General features: G+C 38.1%; 1 protein-coding gene across 1 annotated transcript; it reads left to right on the top strand.

The window, feature by feature from the left end:
* The first annotated feature begins 1,954 nt into the window (after positions 1-1,954).
* On the top strand, positions 1,955-20,838 carry C5H9orf152 (chromosome 5 C9orf152 homolog). The gene is made up of 2 exons (XM_075212157.1): positions 1,955-2,335; positions 19,539-20,838. The coding sequence occupies exons 1-2, from the start codon at positions 2,113-2,115 to the stop codon at positions 20,081-20,083; spliced, it is 768 nt and encodes a 255-aa protein (XP_075068258.1). The 5' UTR covers positions 1,955-2,112; the 3' UTR covers positions 20,084-20,838.
* The last annotated feature ends 408 nt before the right edge of the window (positions 20,839-21,246 follow it).

Genomic DNA, 21,246 nt, shown 5'->3' with positions numbered 1-21,246 from the left:
TTAAGGGCTAGATTTACTAAGCTGCGGGTTTGAAAAAGGGGGGATGTTGCCTATAGCAACCAATCAGATTCCAGCTGTCATTTTGTAGAATGTACTAAATAAATGAAAGCTAGAATCTGATTGGTTGCTATAGGCAACATCCCCACTTTTTCAAACTCGCAGCTTAGTAAATCTAGCCCTAAGTCTTTTAGTGTGGAGGGCATATCACCTTACCACATAATAACTATAGTACCTACCCATAAACCTATTTAAAACAGCAAGTTTCCATCTGAGGTATAGGTCTATGAATAGTAAAAAAATAACAATAATAGAGTTAGCAAAGCCAACCATAATAATTCCTGGGTCATTGATTCTAAGGGGGGAATTCCCTGTGTTTGATCTATTACCGTTGCTACGGTAATAGATGCACATTATTACCATTGAGTAGTACGGTAATTTCAACTCTGACTTTTGATCACAGCTCTGTGAGCAAAAATTCTTTAGAACAACGCGGAGAATTGAAAATGTCCCTAAGTCTTAACTCCTTGCTCCCTCACCCCGCCAATGGAAATCATTGACGGAGCTGCTGTGCATCAGGATATACTATTGGCCTGAAAATAATCTGGCCATAGGAGCTGTTCTAGAGGGTCAAAGTGAGCTGCATGTGACTATGAAAGGGCAATGTACCATATTATAGTAATACTTCAGTAATAAAGATACCATATAGCTATTTTATTGATTTCCGCTGTATTACTCCATTATCAGTGCCAGCTCTAGCTCCACGGACACCCTAGACAGCTCCCCCCTCAGGCATTGCTCCCTCATCCTTCCTGCTTCTTACCTTAGCAGGCCAGGGGTGTGGGATGGCGTCCTCTGCTCCTCAGATGGAGTGCGTGCTGGACTGTGACGTCATAGTCACTCACAGGTAAATAGTTTCCAGACGCTCCTCCCCTATGTCAGCCATGTGGGGGCACGGCATTAAAAACACTGGCTGACATGAAGCAGGAGCAACCAGCAGCGTCTTACATGTAATACAACAGCCAAGCGTCAATTTATTAAAAATCGTGCTTGGTGGCGGCTTTAAAACGCCATTAATCGCCGGCGGTCTAGTATTCCAAACCCCCACATTTACTATAGGGCATGTTGAGGCTGAGATGTAAAATGCCTGGCGATGTGTGACAGACTGAAAACAGCTAAACCGCCATCAAAACTGCCAGGAAAAATACAGGTGTCTGTATACCTGCTTCTGATTGGCTTGATAGCTCTGGCCATTTAGGACATAATCAATATTTATTGATCATGGGGACAATATTATTGTATTATTATATTATGAGGGCACTATGTGTGTATCATGAATAATTACTACTCCCATTAGCAATCAAATAGTATTGTCCAGTTAATATAATTATATATGAATTTCCCTATAATATAATACAATTATATTTTTCCGATAAAATAGTGAGAAATAAAATTTGCCCCATAAGTTAATTATAAATTATTTTTGACCCTTAATCAATAATTGCCACCCTAGAGTGAAAAGTTGGTTGTCAACTTTATACCGTAATTAAAAAAAAATCCATTAAGCAGTTTTAGAAACACAAAAATATCCTGTTTAAAGGAAACAACATTGTACAGTAGATAGAATAAGTATATTCACAGCAATGATATAATTTAAACATTAAAAAAAGTAAGAATCGCACTGTGGAGTCTTTTTTGTTTGGAAAACTCTATTGCTGTTTATTTATTGTTTACAGACATCAGTAGTAATAAGTCCACCAAAATGTTTTCACAGTGCGCTGCAAAGATTGTTTAGAGAAACTTTTCTGTTTAATTCTCATTTATGCATGCTTTCCGTAGTGTTCCTTCCTCCTGGCTGCTGTATATCCCATTACTTTCCCTTGGCTATGATTTCTGTTCTACCTTAAGTCAATAATCTCTGTGTGCTGTACTTATCATTTACTTTGAACCAAGACATCCAGGACAACCTGAAATACTTGTAACAAATGAGCAGCAACCAAAAGAACAGAACCAGTGTTCCAGGCAGTGAGCAGGTAGCATCTATCGGCTTCGTTTTGCAAATTTAATTGGCGGTTAGTTTTGATCTTAACTGTGCTTTGTTCAAAAGGAACAGAGATGGCTGGTTGGTGCTGCTGCTTGGAGCAGTTCTCCCTGTGGGAACAAATGGTAAAGGCGTATAAATATATGACTGAGATATTATCAGTGAGTCATACTTACAAGGATCCTGCTGACGGTATCAGGAAACAAAGCAAAATGGATATCAGCCGTCTGGAGGAGCAGTACTACTGCATAAAGCAAAAGCAAAAGTTACAGACACACATCATTGTTTTTAAAGCAGGTATGTGGGACTGTAAACTATAACTTATTCATTTATAAAAGTACGTATGTTTAAAAACTGTAGTGAACTTTACTGCTTGGGAAAAGAAGAAATGTGTCATTAGAACATTTCTTAAACAAATACAGCCATTGCCTTCTATATGCATATAAATACACCTAAGCACTTTGGATCATTTTAATATTAGCCAGTTCTCAGATCAAGATGAATTTCTCAGATAATATCATACAAAACAAGTGCTGCAGTATCCTCAGGAAGATTGTCACCCAGTAGGTCTCTAGCAGGCACATGGCATTGGGACAGTGTGGGATTACACTTTTCACCCTTTTTTTCCTAGCTAGTGTCAAACAGGGCTCTAAAATGCATACACTAAATCTCTGGTCCAGGCTCAGGGTAAGAAACTAAAGTTTAAAACGTCGTAACTTTATCAGATTTTTCACCCTGTCCAACCAGGTGTGGGACAAAGCAACTTATTTTTCGTCTTATTTTCTTTTCTTCACACATCGGATTGCAGATGACAGAGATGGGACCTACAGCTGCAATGTTTTAAATAGGCAGCAGTAGTAATTTGTTATTTTATTTAAGGAAATCAAATGAATCAAATAATAAAAATAACATTATTGTATTGCAGTTTTATAAGCATAAGCACTGGTAGGTTTAGGCAGGAGTCGGAGGGAGCCAAACTTAACAATAGCTGGAAATCTCAAAGCTGACATACACTTATCAGCCACAACATTAGAACCACTGACAAGTGAAGTGAATAACATTAATTATCTTGTTACAATGGCACATGTCAAGGGGTAGGATATATATGGCAGCAAGTGAACAGACAGTTCTTGAAGTTGATGTGTTGGAAGCAGGAAAAATGGGCAAACGTAAGGATCTGAGCGACTTTGACAAGCGCAAAATTGTGATAGCAGGTCTTGTGGGGAGTTCCCGATATGCAGTTGTGGTACCTACCAAAAGTGGTCTGAGTAAGGACAACCGGTGAATCGCCAACAGGGTCATGAGAGCCCAAGGCTCATTGATGCATGTGGGGAGCGAATGCTAGCCTGTCTGGTCCACAGAAGAGCTACTGTAGCACAAATTGCTGAAAAAGTTAATGCTGGCTATGATAGAAAGATGTCAGAACATACAGTGCATCACAGCTTGTTGCATAGGGGGCTGTGTAGCAGCAGATCATGCAGAGTGCCCATGCTGACCCTTGTACACTGTCGAAAGTGCCTACAATGGGCATGTGAGCACCAGGACTGGACCATGGAGCAATGGAAGAAGGTGGGCTGGTCTGATGAATTACGTTTTCTTTTACATCATGTGGATAGCCGGATGCGTGTGCATCGTTTACCTGGGGAAGAGATAGCACCAGCATGCACTATGCGAAGAAGGCAAGCCAGCGGAGGCAGTGTGATTCTCTGGACAATGTTCTGCTGAGAAGTCTTAGTTTCTGCCACACTGCAAAAATTGTTCAGGAATGGTTTGAGGAACATAACAAAGAGTTCAAGGTGTTGCCTTGTCCCCCAAATTCCCAAGATCTCAATCTGTTCGAGCATCTGTGGGATGTGCTAGAAAAACAATTCAGAGCCCACCTCACAACTTACAGGACTTAAAGGATCTGCTGCTAACATCTTGGTGCTAGATACCACAGGACACCTTCAGAGGTCGTGTGGAGCCCATGTCTCGACAGGTCAGACCTGTTTTGGTGGCACAAGGCGGACCTACACAATATTAGGCAAGTTGTTTCAATGTTGTGGATGATCAGTATATATTGTCCAAAAGACACTAGGGGAACTATTTATGACCCAAGTGTCGTAGCCTTCAATATTTACAGATGCAATTTACTATAACGGGACTGCTCCAGGAGCCACAGCGCTCCCCCCCCCCCTTCACCTCTGCTAAATCCTTATTTAGTAGCAGCCTAACTCTACCATCAAATGGAGAAAGTGTTATGTGCATGCACATAAGGCTTTCCTGGTGAGGGATCCAGTATAGCTGGAAAGGCTTCAACTGGATCCCATTGAAATTGATCAGGAGCGCCATCCATTAACAAATGCTGCCGTACTAATAGAGGACTACGGAGACATTGGTAATCTTTGAAAATTTGGTTAATGTTGGAGAAATCTATCTATAATTTCTCTGATGTTAACCCTTTAATATATAACAAAGAATGGTGAAAGAGCATTTTGCCAGAGTTTGCGCCTGCCTTTTGGCTCTTCACCGCTTCTTACATAGGTCCCTGCAGTATTACTTATGGCCTTCTGAAAATATAAAGTACTAGGTGATAAATAGACCCCTGCAGTGCTATATACATACTTGTGAAAGGATAAAGTATTAGGTGATAAATAGACCCCCTGCAGTGCTACATACATACTTGTGAAAGGATAAAGTATTAGGTGATAAATAGACCCCCTGCAGTGCTACATACATACTTGTGAAAGGATAAAGTACTAGGTGATAAATAGACCCCTGCAGTGCTATATACATACTTGTGAAAGGATAAAATACTAGGTGATAAACAGACCCCTGCAGTGCTACATACATACTTGTGAAAGGATAAAGTACTAGGTGATAAATAGACCCCTGCAGTGCTATATATATACTTATGAAAAGTTAAAGTACCAGGTGATAATATGCAAATGAACAGTGCAAATGGTCTATTGTGATATTAGTACAAGAGACCCTAGTTATATGTGTAAGGATATGGATTTACTGGCCAAGGTGAGTAGAAAATTATTTATTATTTGAACAAAGCATGTTAACATATAACGGTTTTAAAATATTTTGTTTTAATAACCTTTATCTGTTTTACATCTTTTCCCACACTGTTGAAACTGAAAGCCCAAATCAAGTCCTTCAGTTCTACTGTGGCAAGCTCATGCATGCATTTAATTGTAAAGACTGCCCTGGTAAAACGGTAAGTTGCCCCTTATAGCTTTATCGCCTGGGCAAATAAATTGCACAAATAAGATGTCACATTTACAGGGCAGTTCTTTGCTTTGCAGGAGGATGGACAGCCGTCACTGTATGGCCTACTGCTCACAGTATATGGAACAGCAACTATGCCCCAAGTATACACTACAGCTCTCATGCCAAATATGAACAGAGTACACATCACAAACCCACAGTATATACTATAGCTCCCACAGAATAGATTCCTGCTGTGACCCTGGAGTACAGTATAACTCTCATGTATACAGTATAATGTGTATGCCCACAGTATGCATTAGAGCATACCTCCCAACCGTCCTTATTTAAATAGCACAGTCCTGATTTGAGGGCTCTGTCCCACCATCCTGAGGGGACTTATTTTCCCCTGGGTGAGAAATTTTGGAGGTATGTCTCATTCACTGCTGCTCTGCATAGCGGTGAACGGGAGCTGCACATTCTGGTGTGCACAGCAATGAAGGTGTTGGGAAGGGAGGAGAGTATAGGGCAACCTAGAACTTGAAATGCGCTAGGCATGCCCCCCCATCATGGCATGGCCACACCCCCATTGTGACATGGCCACCTCCCTTGTTCCAATGCCGGATACCTAACTATTGGGAGGTATGATTATGGGCCCCATGCCATGTATTACATGTACATCATTTATGTTGAAAACTGTGTTCATGATCAGTACATTTTCTTATAGGCAGTCTCTCCTCTCAGCTTTCAATAAGGGTAACCAAGTCAGGGTGGCTCAAAACTGTCTGTGTATACCCTAAGGGTATGCACCCACAAGACATATAATTGTGGTTCCTGATTGGACCTTTGCTTCAGCATTCAGCTGAGTTTGCCACATGGTGACTGCAGCTTGAACAGCTCTTATTATAGTGATCTCGATAGTGATACATTGATCTTTATGGGAAGAATACTGTCCGCACACAATGTCAGTTGTTTCAACCGCTGGCCAGACATAAAATACTACAAGCAGCATTCAAGCCTAGCCAACGCATGGACATGAAACAAACACTGGTGTGTACAGATGGTGCCCTTCGCATAGAGATAGATGACCTCTATAATAACAACAGCACATGGGACTAATCTACCTTGAAAAGGCTAATTTCAAACAAAACGCTTACTCATTAGAATGTGAAAAATAAGAATAATATATTGTATAATGGTTTTGAATCCTGTTCATGTTAAATAACCTTACTAAATACTGTAACTAACTTTCCAAGGAAGACACAGAACCTTATTTCAGTAAAGAAATACCATTATTCCAACATAATGCAAACACTATTAATAAGTAATATTGTTTTTTACACATTACTAGTTAAAAGCTAAAAAGTGTTTTTGAATTGTTCATGATGTTCCTTGATTAAGTGCTCAGTAACAGGGGCAGACCTTACTACACCCAATTTGACATTACCCTTGTTGCAGCATTGATTGAATAGTTTGTCAGATGGCTTAGCGTGGCAAAATTCACAAATACTGTTCATAGGACAACAGTCAAGAGCATTAATGTTGGCTTCATCAAAGTTACCGACACCAAGAATGGCGTGGCATCTTGTTCGCTTACTTTGTAGACGTTGACGTTCCTGTTTGCTTTTCGATTGTTTTCTCTGTGACGGGCAGTTTGCTGAGGAGTCCTATTTGTATGGTGATGATGATCACATTCACGTTCTCTTTGGGCATCAGTTATAGTTTGTCATCGGGCTTTATCCCCCTCTGCCCTTCGTCTTTTTGCTTCTTCTTGCTGTGCAGTTATTCCCACAGCAGACATTTACCTTTTAGGTGGCATCACAGTTACACTTTGTTGCTTAAATTAATTAGTATATTTTTTATTAATTTAACACTTAGTGCAAATAAAGCGGATAGAGAGAAAATCGAGTCAATTTGGAATAGCAAATGGTAACTGCCACCCAAAAAAACTAAATAAACTAAACAAAAAAGCCAAGTAATTAGTAAAATCTAGTTAGTAGGAATAGTCAAAAAACTTACTAGTAGGTTAATTGGCTGCTATCAAAATTGACCCTAGTGTCTCTCTGTCTGTGTGTGTGTGTGTATGTTAGGGAATTTAGACTGTAAGCTCCAATGAGGCAGGGACTGATGTGAATGAGTTCTCTGTACAGCGCTGCGGAATCAGTGGCGCTCTATAAATAAATGGTGATGATGATAGTCAAGTACACAAAAGAGTCATTTGCAAACATTTTACAAACTTTGTTTGTGTCTTTTGTGTGTGTATTTATAAAGGCGAGGAGCAGCGTTAGCCTTTTATAGATATATATAGATTGTGGTGTTATTTAGAAAAAAATAGACATAGGTTATACAACACAGTGAATATTATTTATCTGTACATTTACATTTATTAACATGAATGAGAATTGTCACCTTGCCGACGAGGGGCTTTCAGTGCAGTAGAGGGCAGCATATTATTTGATGTGAGCAGCTAACAAGCAACCACATTTTGTCCTCTATGACACCCGATCCCCATTTAAAGGGTCTGCTATCAATCCCTGTTAATAGCAGGGATTGTTATTTACTTAATAGAGGATGTAGAAACCATTTAAATGATCTGATTGCTTGATAGCTTAATGACCATGCGTGCTTCCAGTTTGGCCACTCACATAACAGACCTATCATTATAGTGATGACCATACACACACACACATACACACACACACACTACTACAGTTATCCCTGTCAACCCATATTTGTGATGGTTGTTGTGGGAATACACACATTTCAATATAAAGAAATTGGAAACAATACAATACACCTATCAAAAGTCTTGATTTTTTAAACATGTTCCAACATAATGCCCATACAGGTCAGTACTGTATAGCTTTTTTTGTTTTATTTATGTTTAATTTTGTAGTAATGCTAGAAAGTAGAAAAATATAGTTGTGTAAGTTTTTATTTATATCATGACATAAAATCATAGGGAATATTTAACTTTGATAGTAAATCTTGGGAGAAAGAAACAAGTCCCAGATCTAAAGGGTTATTCAGAGAAACATAGAAGCTGGTAATTATTCTTGCAAGATAATTGTTAGGTACCTGACCTACTTTCACGCTTTACTAACAGGTTATAAGGGCTCCTCCCACACAGGATCAGGACACATTAGTAGTATTTGGTTTGGAACAGAATATTGACATTTCACATATTTAAAGATAAATTGTACTGGTCTTAAGTTGTGCTGCAGAAATATTGTAATGTCCTTTTTGATTGCATGTACAAATAACAGGTCTGCTGCCATCATCAGTCGGACAGCAAAAAAAAAGAAAAATACAAGATTGGAAAGATTTTCAGGGGACGTAATCCCATAATATTAAACACATATTGGGATCAGGTTCTCTGTTGACGTTTTATACAATTAGTACATGCAGGCGTGCCTTGTGAAATTAGGGGAGAGAATGTAATACCGAGCCCTCTCCTTGACTCAACTTCCAAGCTGAACTTCAGGATTGCACTATGCTTTCTCCTAGACCTGCTTCTTCTCACTGCTTCCTGAGGTGTTTTTGTTTACACACAAAAATCCAACCACATAGCCACACAATACCACCAAACAGACTCATTATCCCACCATATAACCCACATTGACTTGATATAGAACCTAATTATACCATTTAATTTCCATCACATAGCCCTGTAATGCATATAGCCTCATCACATCTATTTATATAATGGCACCATATGGTTTCATAATGCTACCATAATGCCTCATAATGTCACTATATAGCCTCATAATATAACATCATGCCTGGATAGTCACCCCAGAACAAAACACTGACCCTAGAATAATTAACTCCACAAGGCTGAGCTACTATTTCCAGCTTCTAACAAATAATCTTAGTGCTTTGATTGGTTATGCTGCTAAAGTTGCAATTGGAATAATGAGCTCTGATTGGCTGGTGTTCACTATAGAAAGTGCAACTCTAGCACCGTAACAAACAACAGAGGTAATTTTGCTACCCTATAACAGGTGACACATGTCTTTATATTTGTATTCCCTGTGAATGGAGTATTCTGCACGATGAGCTCCGCTGAGTGACTGTGACATAGTCCCAAACCACCAGTCATTATTGGTTCAGAGTGATTAGATGAGATAGCCTACAAGTTTAAATGCCTTGTGAATCATTGTAAGTAAGAGCACACATCACTTGTTAACCCTTACTGGAAAATTAAGTTCATAAACATCATATCTGGTAGTGCCATACTGTAGATTAAGTTGTCTAAATATTATTAAGCAGATGGGGCGGTGGTCTATGGCTATAAGTGACAGTTGTATTCTGAAGCTATGGGACCAGATACCGTTTAGTTTGTTTCCTGGCCCAGCAACCTCTACAAGCAATATTACAAATAAGCAGTACTGCCATGTAATAGCACCAGAGTACTGACACATTATCACAGAAACTCCCAGTAAAGTTACATGATTCCCTCCAGTTCAGCAGGGAAGGCCTGCCTCTAATAGTGACAGCTATTGTAGCTTCTAATGGATTCAGTGCCCAATGTATCTATTAATAGTATAAATATAAGGAACCTGAAATACAGGATTCTTTGATGACTCCTAAAGATGGCTCCTGGACAATAAAAAAGAAAAAAAGAACAACACTCTGCCAGACTGAAAAAATACCAAGTTGGCAAGTGTGATCAGAACACGGCAGACATTTCTAGACTCTCCTTTTGCCGGCCCGTCGTTTCAGAAAGGTAGTGTGTTGTCCACAGACAACAGATTACCATTGGTAGGATACAGAACCAAGCGGGGAACCCACTGCATAGCCTCAATATAGACCCAGGATAAATAACCTTTTGGGAATGGGTTTTTACTGAATTTTCCGTTTTGGGTGGTATTATCATTTATTATATTGAGTGCATGGAAGCAACAAATCATATTTAATTCTGCTTTTGCTTTCTGTGCTATAGCACTACTTAGTTTTTCTTGCAGGGACTGAGGAACTGTCAATGCCAAGTTGTTAGTAAGTTTGTTTTGGCAGTGTTGAATGCAACTGAACACCTCTGTCAAGTGCATACAACTGTTTGACTCTTGATCTGTGTTTTTATACCTTTTCATATCTTTCAGGCGTTGTCTGGTCTTATCTTGTACAAATAATTGCAGCAAGAAATATAAACTAACTGCATATCCAACATGACATCTATTTACAGTTTGTTTTCACATTACATTGGTTTAAAACAATAATCAATGAGCAGTTGTTTAATATTGTAATTTTTTTCTTAAATCACTATGGAATATATTGGCACTATAAAAATAATGCTAATAATAACTTAATTTAATTAACTGTTTTAAATACTGCATGTCAGTGTCTGACAATAAACTGTTATAACACAAAATGTCATATAACAAAAACATATGAAAGCTGATACTCAATAGGTCATTTTCCTCCCGACCATGCTATACCACAAATACGATATAAACATTTTAAGCCTACACATTCACAAGATGGATTAAATAAGAATGTTCATTTTGCAAGGCTTCTCCTATCAGTGCAATTAATAATTTCAGCTCAGATATAGTACTTTACCTTTATGTGGTCTTCTCATCTGTCTTCTCAAAATATTAACTCATTCCAAATAAGTTAATTTCATGTGGATGCAGGGCTGAGTTTCCTGATTTCAAAACAATCTGGGACGGCTTATTTTATAAAGAATGCCTGTAGCTCAGGATTTTCTGGATAAGGGACGAAGTAATTTGGAGCACTATGTCAAAAATCAAGTATACATTAAAAGAAAGCTACCATTGACCAACCGTGGGTGATCCCACCAGCAGGCGTGGAAGGAAGATTTGGGAGAGACTTTGTATAATGAGGACTGGGATGAGATAAGAGCCTCTAGCTCCATCTGTGAGAAGATAAAAGTCTCTAGCTCCATCTGTGTAAAGATAAAAGTCTCTAGCTCCATCTGTGAGAAGATAAAAGTCTCTAGCTCCATCTGTGAGAAGATAAAAGGCTCTAGCTCCATCTGTGAGAAGATAAAAGTCTCTAGCTCCATCTGTGAGAAGATAAAAGGCTCTAGCTCCATCTGTGAGAAGATAAAAGTCTCTAGCTCCATCTGTGAGAAGATAAAAGGCTCTAGCTCCATCTGTGAGAAGATAAAAGGCTCTAGCTCCATCTGTGAGAAGATAAAAGTCTCTAGCTCCATCTGGGAGAAGATTAAAGTCCCTAGCTCCATCTGGGAGAAGATTAAAGTCTCTAGCTCCATCTGGGAGAAGATAAAAGTCTCTAGCTCCATCTGGGAGAAGATAAAAGTCTCTAGTTCCATCTGTGAGAAGTCAAAGGAATAGATAGTTTGCTTGTTATGAATTGTTCTGACTTGCCAAATGCTGATCTGTCTTTAAGTAAAGTTTGTTAAAAAGAAAAAAGTCTTCTTTCCACTGTTGTTGCAGTTGCAATGCAGCAGACACATGTTCTAGTGCCACATGTTATAATGACATTGTTCCCACATTCTAATGTTTAAGCCATAAATAAGGCATAACCAAGAAGTAGGTAAAAAAACTATTAGGAGAAAAGCTGAAACATTTATCTCAATGAAAAAAAGTATTTTTGACTTTTCCACCTCTCCACAGTTCAAGGTGCACTTCTAGTTTGTGAAGGCATCTCCTGAGAGTGAGGTATCAGTGTGCACCTTGATGTGCACTGGAAGACCATGTGGGCACACTGGTGATAAACCAAAGGGATTTTTGTGCTGTATATCCATTGTGGTGTGTATTGTAAATGGGGCCCAGAGATTTTAAGAGGAGGCAATTTTTTTCCAGGATAAGATCATTCTTTCAGGTGCGAGAAGGAAACAGTCCATCTTTGAGGCTCCCTACTATGTAACCCAAGATCCCACAGAAGGTAAATTGTAACCTGGTATAGTTCAAAGCTGAGTTATACAAGTTCACGGGACTGTGAGTTGGGGAGGTCAGAAACTGACCAAATTTGGCCAAAACTATTTCAATTCACTATGGCTAGCTCTTCGAGCCTTTCTGTGGTTGAAACACAGTTCAAAGTCCTCTCTAGATGGTATAAGTGCCTCTTCCAACTATGAAAGCTGCACACAGGAGTCTCAGGCTCCTGCTGGGGAGATGTAGTCTCAGGGTATCAATTACATATCTGGTGGAGCTGTCCAAGATTAGACCCTTTCTGGCTCAAAGTCTGGGAATATACAATGGAGATAATTGGTGGGCCAGCCACAGAGGATCCAGATTTCTGGCTCTATAACCATCTGCATATTCAGATTTCCCCAATATAAAATTTCTCTACTTGAAACATCCAAATAATGCCTACCCACCCTCCCAACCTGAAGGAGTGGCTAAGAAGAGTTGATTTCTACACATCTAAGGATGACATTTCTATGTCAAGTCACAGTATTCTGGCTTATATGGTTGGCTTTTAAAAAGTATCCTTTCTATCCTTCCCTGAAGGAGCAATGAGCACCCTCCAGTAAATTGGATACTGAATCACTTCCCTCTCTCTCCCTGTGGTGGATGGCATAAATTTCGAACAATAATAGTTTAGCCAGAACTTAGCATTACTTCCTTTTTTGAAGTGGTGTTTCTCAGCTAGGGAGAAGTCTAGTTGATACCTCTCCCTTCCTCTCCCCTACACCTTCCCTTTGTTTTCATAAAAGAAAATTTGAGGAATGTTCTTCCTTTACATTGTAAACGTATAATGAAATATCTCTACATTCAATCCTCTGTAAAGACATTTTAACAAAAAATAAATAAATAGGGAAACTTACTTCCTGATTGCAACACATGTACATATATAGATATAAAAAGCAGCATTAATTCCTTTTTATCTGTCCATATTACATGCTTTCTGTAATGTTAACACACAGGAACTCTCTGTTTGCCGTAAAGATCAGTGGTCCTATTAGCGTTTGGTTAACCAAAGGGTAAAGCTAATACATGGCTGCAAACATCTTTGCATCTAAACCCTAAATTACTGAAGATGTCATCTAGATAGATGTTAGCAGGGGCGAACGGAGGATTGTCGGGAGGGGGGGGGGGTTCCCCCCCCGACCCCCCAAAAAAAAACAACCCCCCTGCGTGCGCCACTGGTTAGGGTGGAGGCAGGTGGATCATAGATGGAGTGGGGAGTGTATCAGAAGCAGAGAGTGCTCGGGGGCATTTGATGTAGTGCAAGGTGTAAGAGGAGATGGAGGATTAACATGGTGTATATATACATACAAATTGCTATTTTAGTCAAGTTGTTTGATCAAATAGTGTTGTTTTGTGGTTTTTTTGTTATAAAAAGTTAATTTTAGGTTGGCTTTCTCTTTGGAATTTTAAGGGGCTTTTGAATCTCAAATCCTTCGTCGATCAGTTCTCTCCAGGAAGTTCTTTAGTGGATAAATGGCAGAGGACTAGTTTGTGGGTAGAAGAAAATTAAACAGAGCTTGTAGATTTTGATAATTATATTCAATTTTGGTCATAGCAAGTTTGATGATGAAATGAGAAATACAGGTAAAATACATTTTTTTGCCTTTTTGTATTGAGGAGTTAGTTCTAGATGAATTCATGTATTTTGTAAAAATGGTATGTTGCAATTATGCTTTTTTAGATCAAAAATTGACAAAAAGAACAAGGGGCTTTGAACACAGTTATTTAGGATTTTGGACATGTCCTGTACATTGTTATAATGAAATTACAGCTGTTTGTCTATGCCTTGTGTCCTCCTGGCTGTTGCTAAAGGACTGGTTAGCCCTGTCTGGGTTTCAATTAATTTTAGTATTTAAAAATGTTTAAGACACGGCATGTGAGTACTTCTCGCATATCTTTAGAATTGGAGTTACTACCGCGATGGCCATTTTGGGACTAGTTGATGTGATAGTAATGAGGATAGGGTTTTGAAAATCGAACTCATATAATGTCTCATCTAACAGTGTTGATATTGACTGAGTGAAGAGGGTTAATATTTTGTTGCCCACATACTGGGCGGAAGGTTGCAGTGGTCAACTGTAATGTATACCCATTGTTCCGTTAACTTTAATTTATTACAAGTGCAGTAAGATGTTCTAGCTCACTCACACATATTTTGGTCAGAAATAAGGGTAAGGTACATCCCAATGATATATATTTCTGCTTTGATTGCCCTGAAATCAAGGTTAATTTTTTCGTTATGTGGATTTACATGGTATAAGGTTATGCCAAGGATGTTGAAGCTAATAAGGTTTTGTGGCCCACCTCATCATTTTTGAAAATAGGACAATGGAGGAAATGATGTTGGCACTTACCTCATGCGTCAATAATTTGATTGGTATTCGGTCAAAAATGTTGCTTGCTTTAAATGGTGGTTGGTTATATCACCATTTGTGGCCAGAATTAAATATATATATATAAGATATGTGTACTGTATAGATGGCTGGTGGCACAACCTCAGTATTTTTGGGAGGATGGAGTATATCTTACAAACGATGGTTGGAATGTTTCTAATTTTAGTCTTAGAGAGAGCTTAGAGCTAGCTTTGAAGGTGTGAGGGGCATTCAGGTTTAAAGTTTTAACACTGTATGTTGTGGGAGGTTCTTGACAATGTGAACATGCAAGTATAATTGATTTAGTGACTGGTGAAAAGTAATTTAGATGTATCAATTTACATGGTGGAGGCTTCTCTAAGGTTATGCTGCATGGGAAGCATTTGTTGATATGTTTTGAAAGATATAAAAGTTAATTACTAATTAAGTGTTCACAGAGCTGTCACAGGTTGTGGCAAGTGGCTGGTACGTGATGGCCAGTGGTTTGTTACGTCTTGTGACATTGATTGTTTAACTGTATTGTTTTCTCAAATGTATGTTTTTTGTGCATTTAATAAATGTTGTGGTCAAAATAATTTCACTGCCAACATTAAATAATGTGTGTCCAGATTTTCTCTACCCCGGTTATACCAAGTAGCCATGTTGGACATGTTATGGTCCAAATCCTCTTTGATAGAGCTCAATGAAGTTGTTGAAGTGGACTGAACAGATTAATTACTCCAGGGTTGGCCATGATAGAATCAGTATCCTTGCTTCAGGTAAAAGGGGGGTTAGAAGGTGGGGAAATTTTTAAAAACTCATAAATATTTTCACACCTACCCAGTATTGTGTAACACACAGTAAATATAACATATGTTTATATAAATGTGTGTTCGGTGTAATGTGTAGTTGTGTGTAGGTGACAGGTCCACTTTGAATAAAAACGATTTCAGTATGATGTAGTTTACAGACTGATGAAATATTCACTGATTGGATACTTTAAATTTTTAATGGCATGTGTGATCTGTAATTGAGCAAATAAAGATCAGATTTATATGTATTTGGACATAGCGCTCCGTTTGTGACCTTTTGTTATGTTGCATTTTGATATTAACACTGATCTGAGAAAATTGTTAATAAAATTCCGCAGGCTTCATTGATTCCTATGCCAAAACACGAGTTCTGTTAACATATCATACATGCAGACATAAATTAGATTAGAGGTTTATTGATTTATATGTGGTACAGAAAAAGGGAGAAAATAGAACTATTTTTTTCTTTCATTTTACAGTAAGAAGTGTTGTTATTGCAGGACTGTGACAATATGCTTGTTACAAATCTGTCTTTTTTATTATTCCAAAGATACATTAAACATAAAAAAATACAAATGTCTTTAATATTGAAAATGCAAGAACCTTTGCTACATAACCATAGGGTATATTTACTAAACTGCAGGTTTGAAAGCAGTCAGATTTTAGCTGTTGTTTTATATAAAAAAGATACTCTCGCTATTAAAAGATTGGATTTTTGTTTTAAAGTATTGACAGAGCACTATTTTGATGGCGATCTAGTCATTGTCAGTGAATCAAACTAGAAGTTGTGCCCCCACATGTTCATAGCCCAATCCGAAACCTAATACATCAGTATTTGTACTGGCGAAAATAGTAGTTTGGTAAATACAAAAGATGAGAGACATTTTCGATATTGTTCCACAAAATAGTTAGCTCACTCCACATTTGGCCATTATGTTTTACATGTTTCGCTTTCATAAGCTTTAATGTGCAGAATAATTTAAGGTGATATAATACATTGAATATTAAACACATATAGAAATAGAATTGACATATAATTTGCAGTGCTATTAAGTGAAAGTAAGGCCAGTTTTGGACAATAATATTTATCAAAACCTATGTATTATAATATTAAATAATATACTGTACCTGAAATAACTGATATATTTATTCTTAACCAAATCCGCTTAGTATAGCATACTGTATGTTCCACTAGTGCAGTGTTTCTGTCCTCATGGGCTCCCAGCAGTTCATGCATTCAAGATTTCTTTAATCATGCACAGGTCAGTAATTATACTATCTGTTTCCAAAGACCAAAATCCTCAAAATATCAGCTGTGAAGCTCCTGTCTGTGGTGCGTGATGACAGAAGCTAAGAAACACTGCACTAGTGGAAAGCCAGGAAAATATAGAAAAACATGCAAACACATTGAAGCAATTTGTTGGCTACCTACAGTCCTGTAGTAACGATGTTTCCAATAATAGAAATGCACACACCATGGTTTTGATGCAATTTCAAGTTTTCAAGCTCATGGTGTATGAGTTTTATTCAATGACATTTTGGAATGTTGAAGTCTACTTTTTTAAATTCTCAAGTGTTACTATCAACAAAAATACTGTACATATAGTCATTGTGTTTCGGATACAGTGCCCGTATCGTAACGATGTTAGAACTTCAAGATGAATCTTGTGTAATAATGCTATGACATTTAAAAATATATGCTGCTCTTCATTTTTTCTTTTATAAAATATTTAAAAATGTCTAGGATTGGTTTAAAGATCTTCACATAACAGTAACCTTCTCAGTGCTTTCCTCCTGTATTTGAACATCATGTATTAAGTTTATTTACCTCATGAATGTAATTAACTACAAAGAAGAAATGTTAATTTGATTCCTACAGAAAAACTCATTGAAAACTTGTGAGAATATACAATTATAAAATAAAGAGATTTTAAATTGGTATTATAAATATGGTGGTGTTGTGAAGGTGACTGTTTGAAATGCATATACTTTATCTATTTGTATATTTTGTAATTCACATTTGTTAAGAGACCTGGCTGTAAGTAATATTGACAGAATAAAGGCAATGCAGTATAAAGACGGAGCACTGCACTTTAATAACTAATGTAGCAGTCCTCTAAGGTGATGCACAGAGAGTCACTATAAGGCAGAAACTAACATGCTAAGTCCCTACAGAACTTTATTAGTAGAGAGCTTTAAGATACCCTTTATAGTCAAAATCATCAAGATTGTCCAGGCTGACCTGGCTGGAGAAGCAACTACATGCCAGCAAGGGTTAATATCTGCTGAAATATCAAATGCAATCGTGGGCAAGGGCAGGCTGGGTTGGGGGGGAAGAGGGGCTTGTGCCCCCCAGGCCGGTCCCATAATGGGCTACCTTGCGCTGAGTCACTGGGACCCTTGCATTTTTTGAGCTGAGTCTTGCCATCCCCAAGTTAAAATTTGCCAGCCCTCCCCTGATCATGGGGATGGGACAACTGCAGTTCAATTATTTGGGGTGTGGTCTGTTAGTAGTAATAGCTTTTTTTTACCTGGAGTACAGCTTTACCATCTTTAGGGTTGTAAAACACAGAACTGCCATTGTGTTCAGTGATACGCAACAAATGTAAAATAGCTAGACACAGTATAGCTGGGATTTGTTTAATCTAGATAATGGATTCGCTCCAAAACACAGTATTTACTGCCACGTGTACAAGGTTACCTAATAGAAATCTGTATGTGCCAACGCGGCTTGGTAAATAATATTCAATTAACCCCTGAACACGCCCTATGTAGATAAAGTTCAAGAGATATTATACACATTTATTTAGAGATGGATTCAAGTGAATTTGGTCATCCTAATTTTGCATGGCATATAAAATTTGGCAGATCAGGGGTGTGCAAGTGAAGTGCTGTAAATGGTGCAGATGTAATTTAGTCATGCCCCATTGAGATCTGTCTTATTTTGGGTAACAAGTATTTTTAAAAAACATGCCTTAACAAGCGTAAATTCTGCGCCTAGACAAGACAAGTGCAATTTATTGAGTTAATGATGATGATGATGGTCATATATTTGCCCTGGACACATCTATCTATTATATTCAAGATTGCATTTTTTTTTTACAAGGAAACTAAGGGCTAGATTTACTAAGCTGCGGGTTTGAAAAAGTGGGGATATTGCCTATAGCAACCAATCAGATTCTAGCTGTCATTTTGTAGAAGGTACTAAATAAATGACAGCTAGAATCTGATTGGTTGCTATAGGCAACATCCCCACTTTTTCAAACCTGCCGCTTAGTAAATCTAGCCCTAAGTGTGCAGATATATATTAGCCTATGCACCAATGGGCATCTTTTACGTTTAACTGTAAATCATGCCAATTATGTTAAATGTTGCTTCCTTTGAAATAACTTTTAACTGTTTTGTTAATCTGTAAGGAACAAAACCTGTGAGATCTTTCGAGTTCCTTAATGACTCAATGCTAATACCAAAAGTAAAGTGCAAGATATTTATATTGTAGCACAGCCAATCACTATATATAAACAGCAAGAAACTGGCAGCAATATCATATGGTGCACTGATATAACTACTTTGTCTGTCGTTATTCCAGGGTTTTCCACCTTCAGTTGACTTTAAACTATTACTTTGCCACTGGATCTGCATGGCTAATTGGGTGGGTCTAAGTAGTAAACCAAAGGGGTTTCATGTGAAAATCTAGCCATGTGTCACGGAGCGTCCACAGCCTAAGCTGTGAGTACTAAATATCCCTAGTCTACCTGTGGCCACCATTTGTAAAGACCATTCAAGAGGATGCAGCCTGGCAAGTACTATTGAATTCCCCCTGCTCCTTCCCTCTCCAACTACTCTGTGATTGGTGTGGTGGCATCCAATCAGATACCACCTTGCTTATTCGGACATTCCCCACAAAAGATGTCTATTATGAGGCGTCTGATCTGGAGCCACTGCAGTAATCATGAGGCAGAATTTCGATTGGTTATAACTGTTATTACAACTGCCCCCCTCCCTCCTCCCCAGGCAAAATGGATGAAAGAACTACATAGAGTACTAGTCTCAATGATGTCATAGGTTCTTAATGAACAGGTGATGACCCTGCATTGTCATAATCATTGGCAGAGCCCACTAAATGGCTCCAGTGTGGGTAGATGAATTATACACATAAATAAAAAAAATGTTTCAGAAAGGTTTTTCTGGCTTTTTTTGGACCACAACCCAACTCAAGTAACATGTGTTTCATTTACAGGTAAAAATGAATTAATATCAGGAGAACCAGTTTTAAGCACCATCCCAGTCAATGAGAAAGTCAGGAAACTAAAGGCATTTAAAGAAAAGACCCCTGTAAAAAAAGTCACCCTAGAACTGCTGGATAAGAACTATCTGAAGGAGAGAAATGGCACATGGCATGCACACCTGAACATTCACCGCATGGTGCAGCTGGATTGTCAACCTGCTCTTACAAAAGGGACTGGAGAACACGAGAAAGAAATTGACAAAAGTTTATTGTTAGACAGACTGCTGAGTTCTGAAAGCCAGCCTATTAAACACCCAGCACACAGTACAGAGGCAATGGAAACACAAGAGTTGACGGAGGATAAGAACTCTATTAACAGCATGTACAGGAAACCTTCTCTCAGACACCCAATTCCTGCATTATGGAGTCAGGATCACTTTCCCACTTCCAAGCCCACTTCCCCCACAGAGAAAGTGTTTTATTATCCATTCCCTCAGAAGAAAATTCCACGGATATCAGAAACTGCCAGAAAGCTAGGTTTATATGTAACACATTAAAGTAAATATTTGGAAATTCATTAAAAAGCAATGTGACATTCAGGTGTCCTTTTCTCATATCTGCTTGCACCTTACTTTTCCAGTGAAAAAAATTCACCTTATAGTGTCAAACCCAGTTAATTAGCCTGCATCATTATTGCAAACTCCATACATATTCACCTGTTGGAGCAATCCAGTGCTCTCCTTACAGACAGGGTAAAGCTAACAAGCTAGGAGTGATTGTAGCAATATAATGAAAGTGTGCATTTAAATTAAACCTTCAATTCTATCTAAATGTCCATAAAAATATGGTTTTGGGAATATGTTCCCTTTAATTATGTGATCACCATTATGTATATATATTTGTATTTCTATGAATTTGCTAGCAATAAATATGAAGTTGCAATGTATTACTACATCTGCCATTTGGGCATTTTTAGTATAATCATGATTTCAAGTGCACTCGTCACTTTCACATACTGGAGGCTGCACATTTGTGGGCAGATCAAACATCAATGAGAATCTTAGGGATATCACTGAAGCACAAACGTGGACTGACAAGCTATATTGTCATGGATATTGGTTAAGCCCATAAAAGGACTCCCTCCAATGTATGTAACCAATGGGTGCACTTAATACTACAGTATAATGCAGTAGAATACAGTGAATGAACAGGACATTTGTAGTGAATTTATAATACAACAGTGTAATGTAACTGTAATATATATTAAAACTGTTATCATCAATAAAATATAAACAAACACAAGGATCAACAATGCAGTGACATTTATTTAGTTAAAAAGGAAATTGATGTATCTTGATTTTCTGCTCACTCTATAAAACAGGTCTGTAATAATGACCCAATTGTAAATACAAATTAACAGTTTTTCCTGAATATAAGATAAGATGATATCAACCTATCAGTGCATGATAGTTAACGTTGTCTGATCACATGCATACATTCATAAACAACTATCTTGATTCATCTGATGTGCACTTATTCAACAGTATGATAATTATCGTCTTAAAGGGCTACTAAGACTGGCCACATTGCATAATCACTGACGATATTAAGCAATTGACTTGATAACAGATTCCAATGTACACCAGAAGTGATCTGGCTTCACCATCTACGTTTCACACCAAATTGGACACTATTTCTGCCTCTTGACACTTGGGCCAAA

Source organism: Mixophyes fleayi, chromosome 5 (genome assembly GCF_038048845.1).
Source record: "Mixophyes fleayi isolate aMixFle1 chromosome 5, aMixFle1.hap1, whole genome shotgun sequence".
Taxonomy (NCBI): Eukaryota; Metazoa; Chordata; class Amphibia; order Anura; family Limnodynastidae; genus Mixophyes; species Mixophyes fleayi.
The sequence above is the reverse complement of the archived record's forward strand: the minus strand, read 5'-3'. Positions and strand labels throughout refer to the sequence as shown.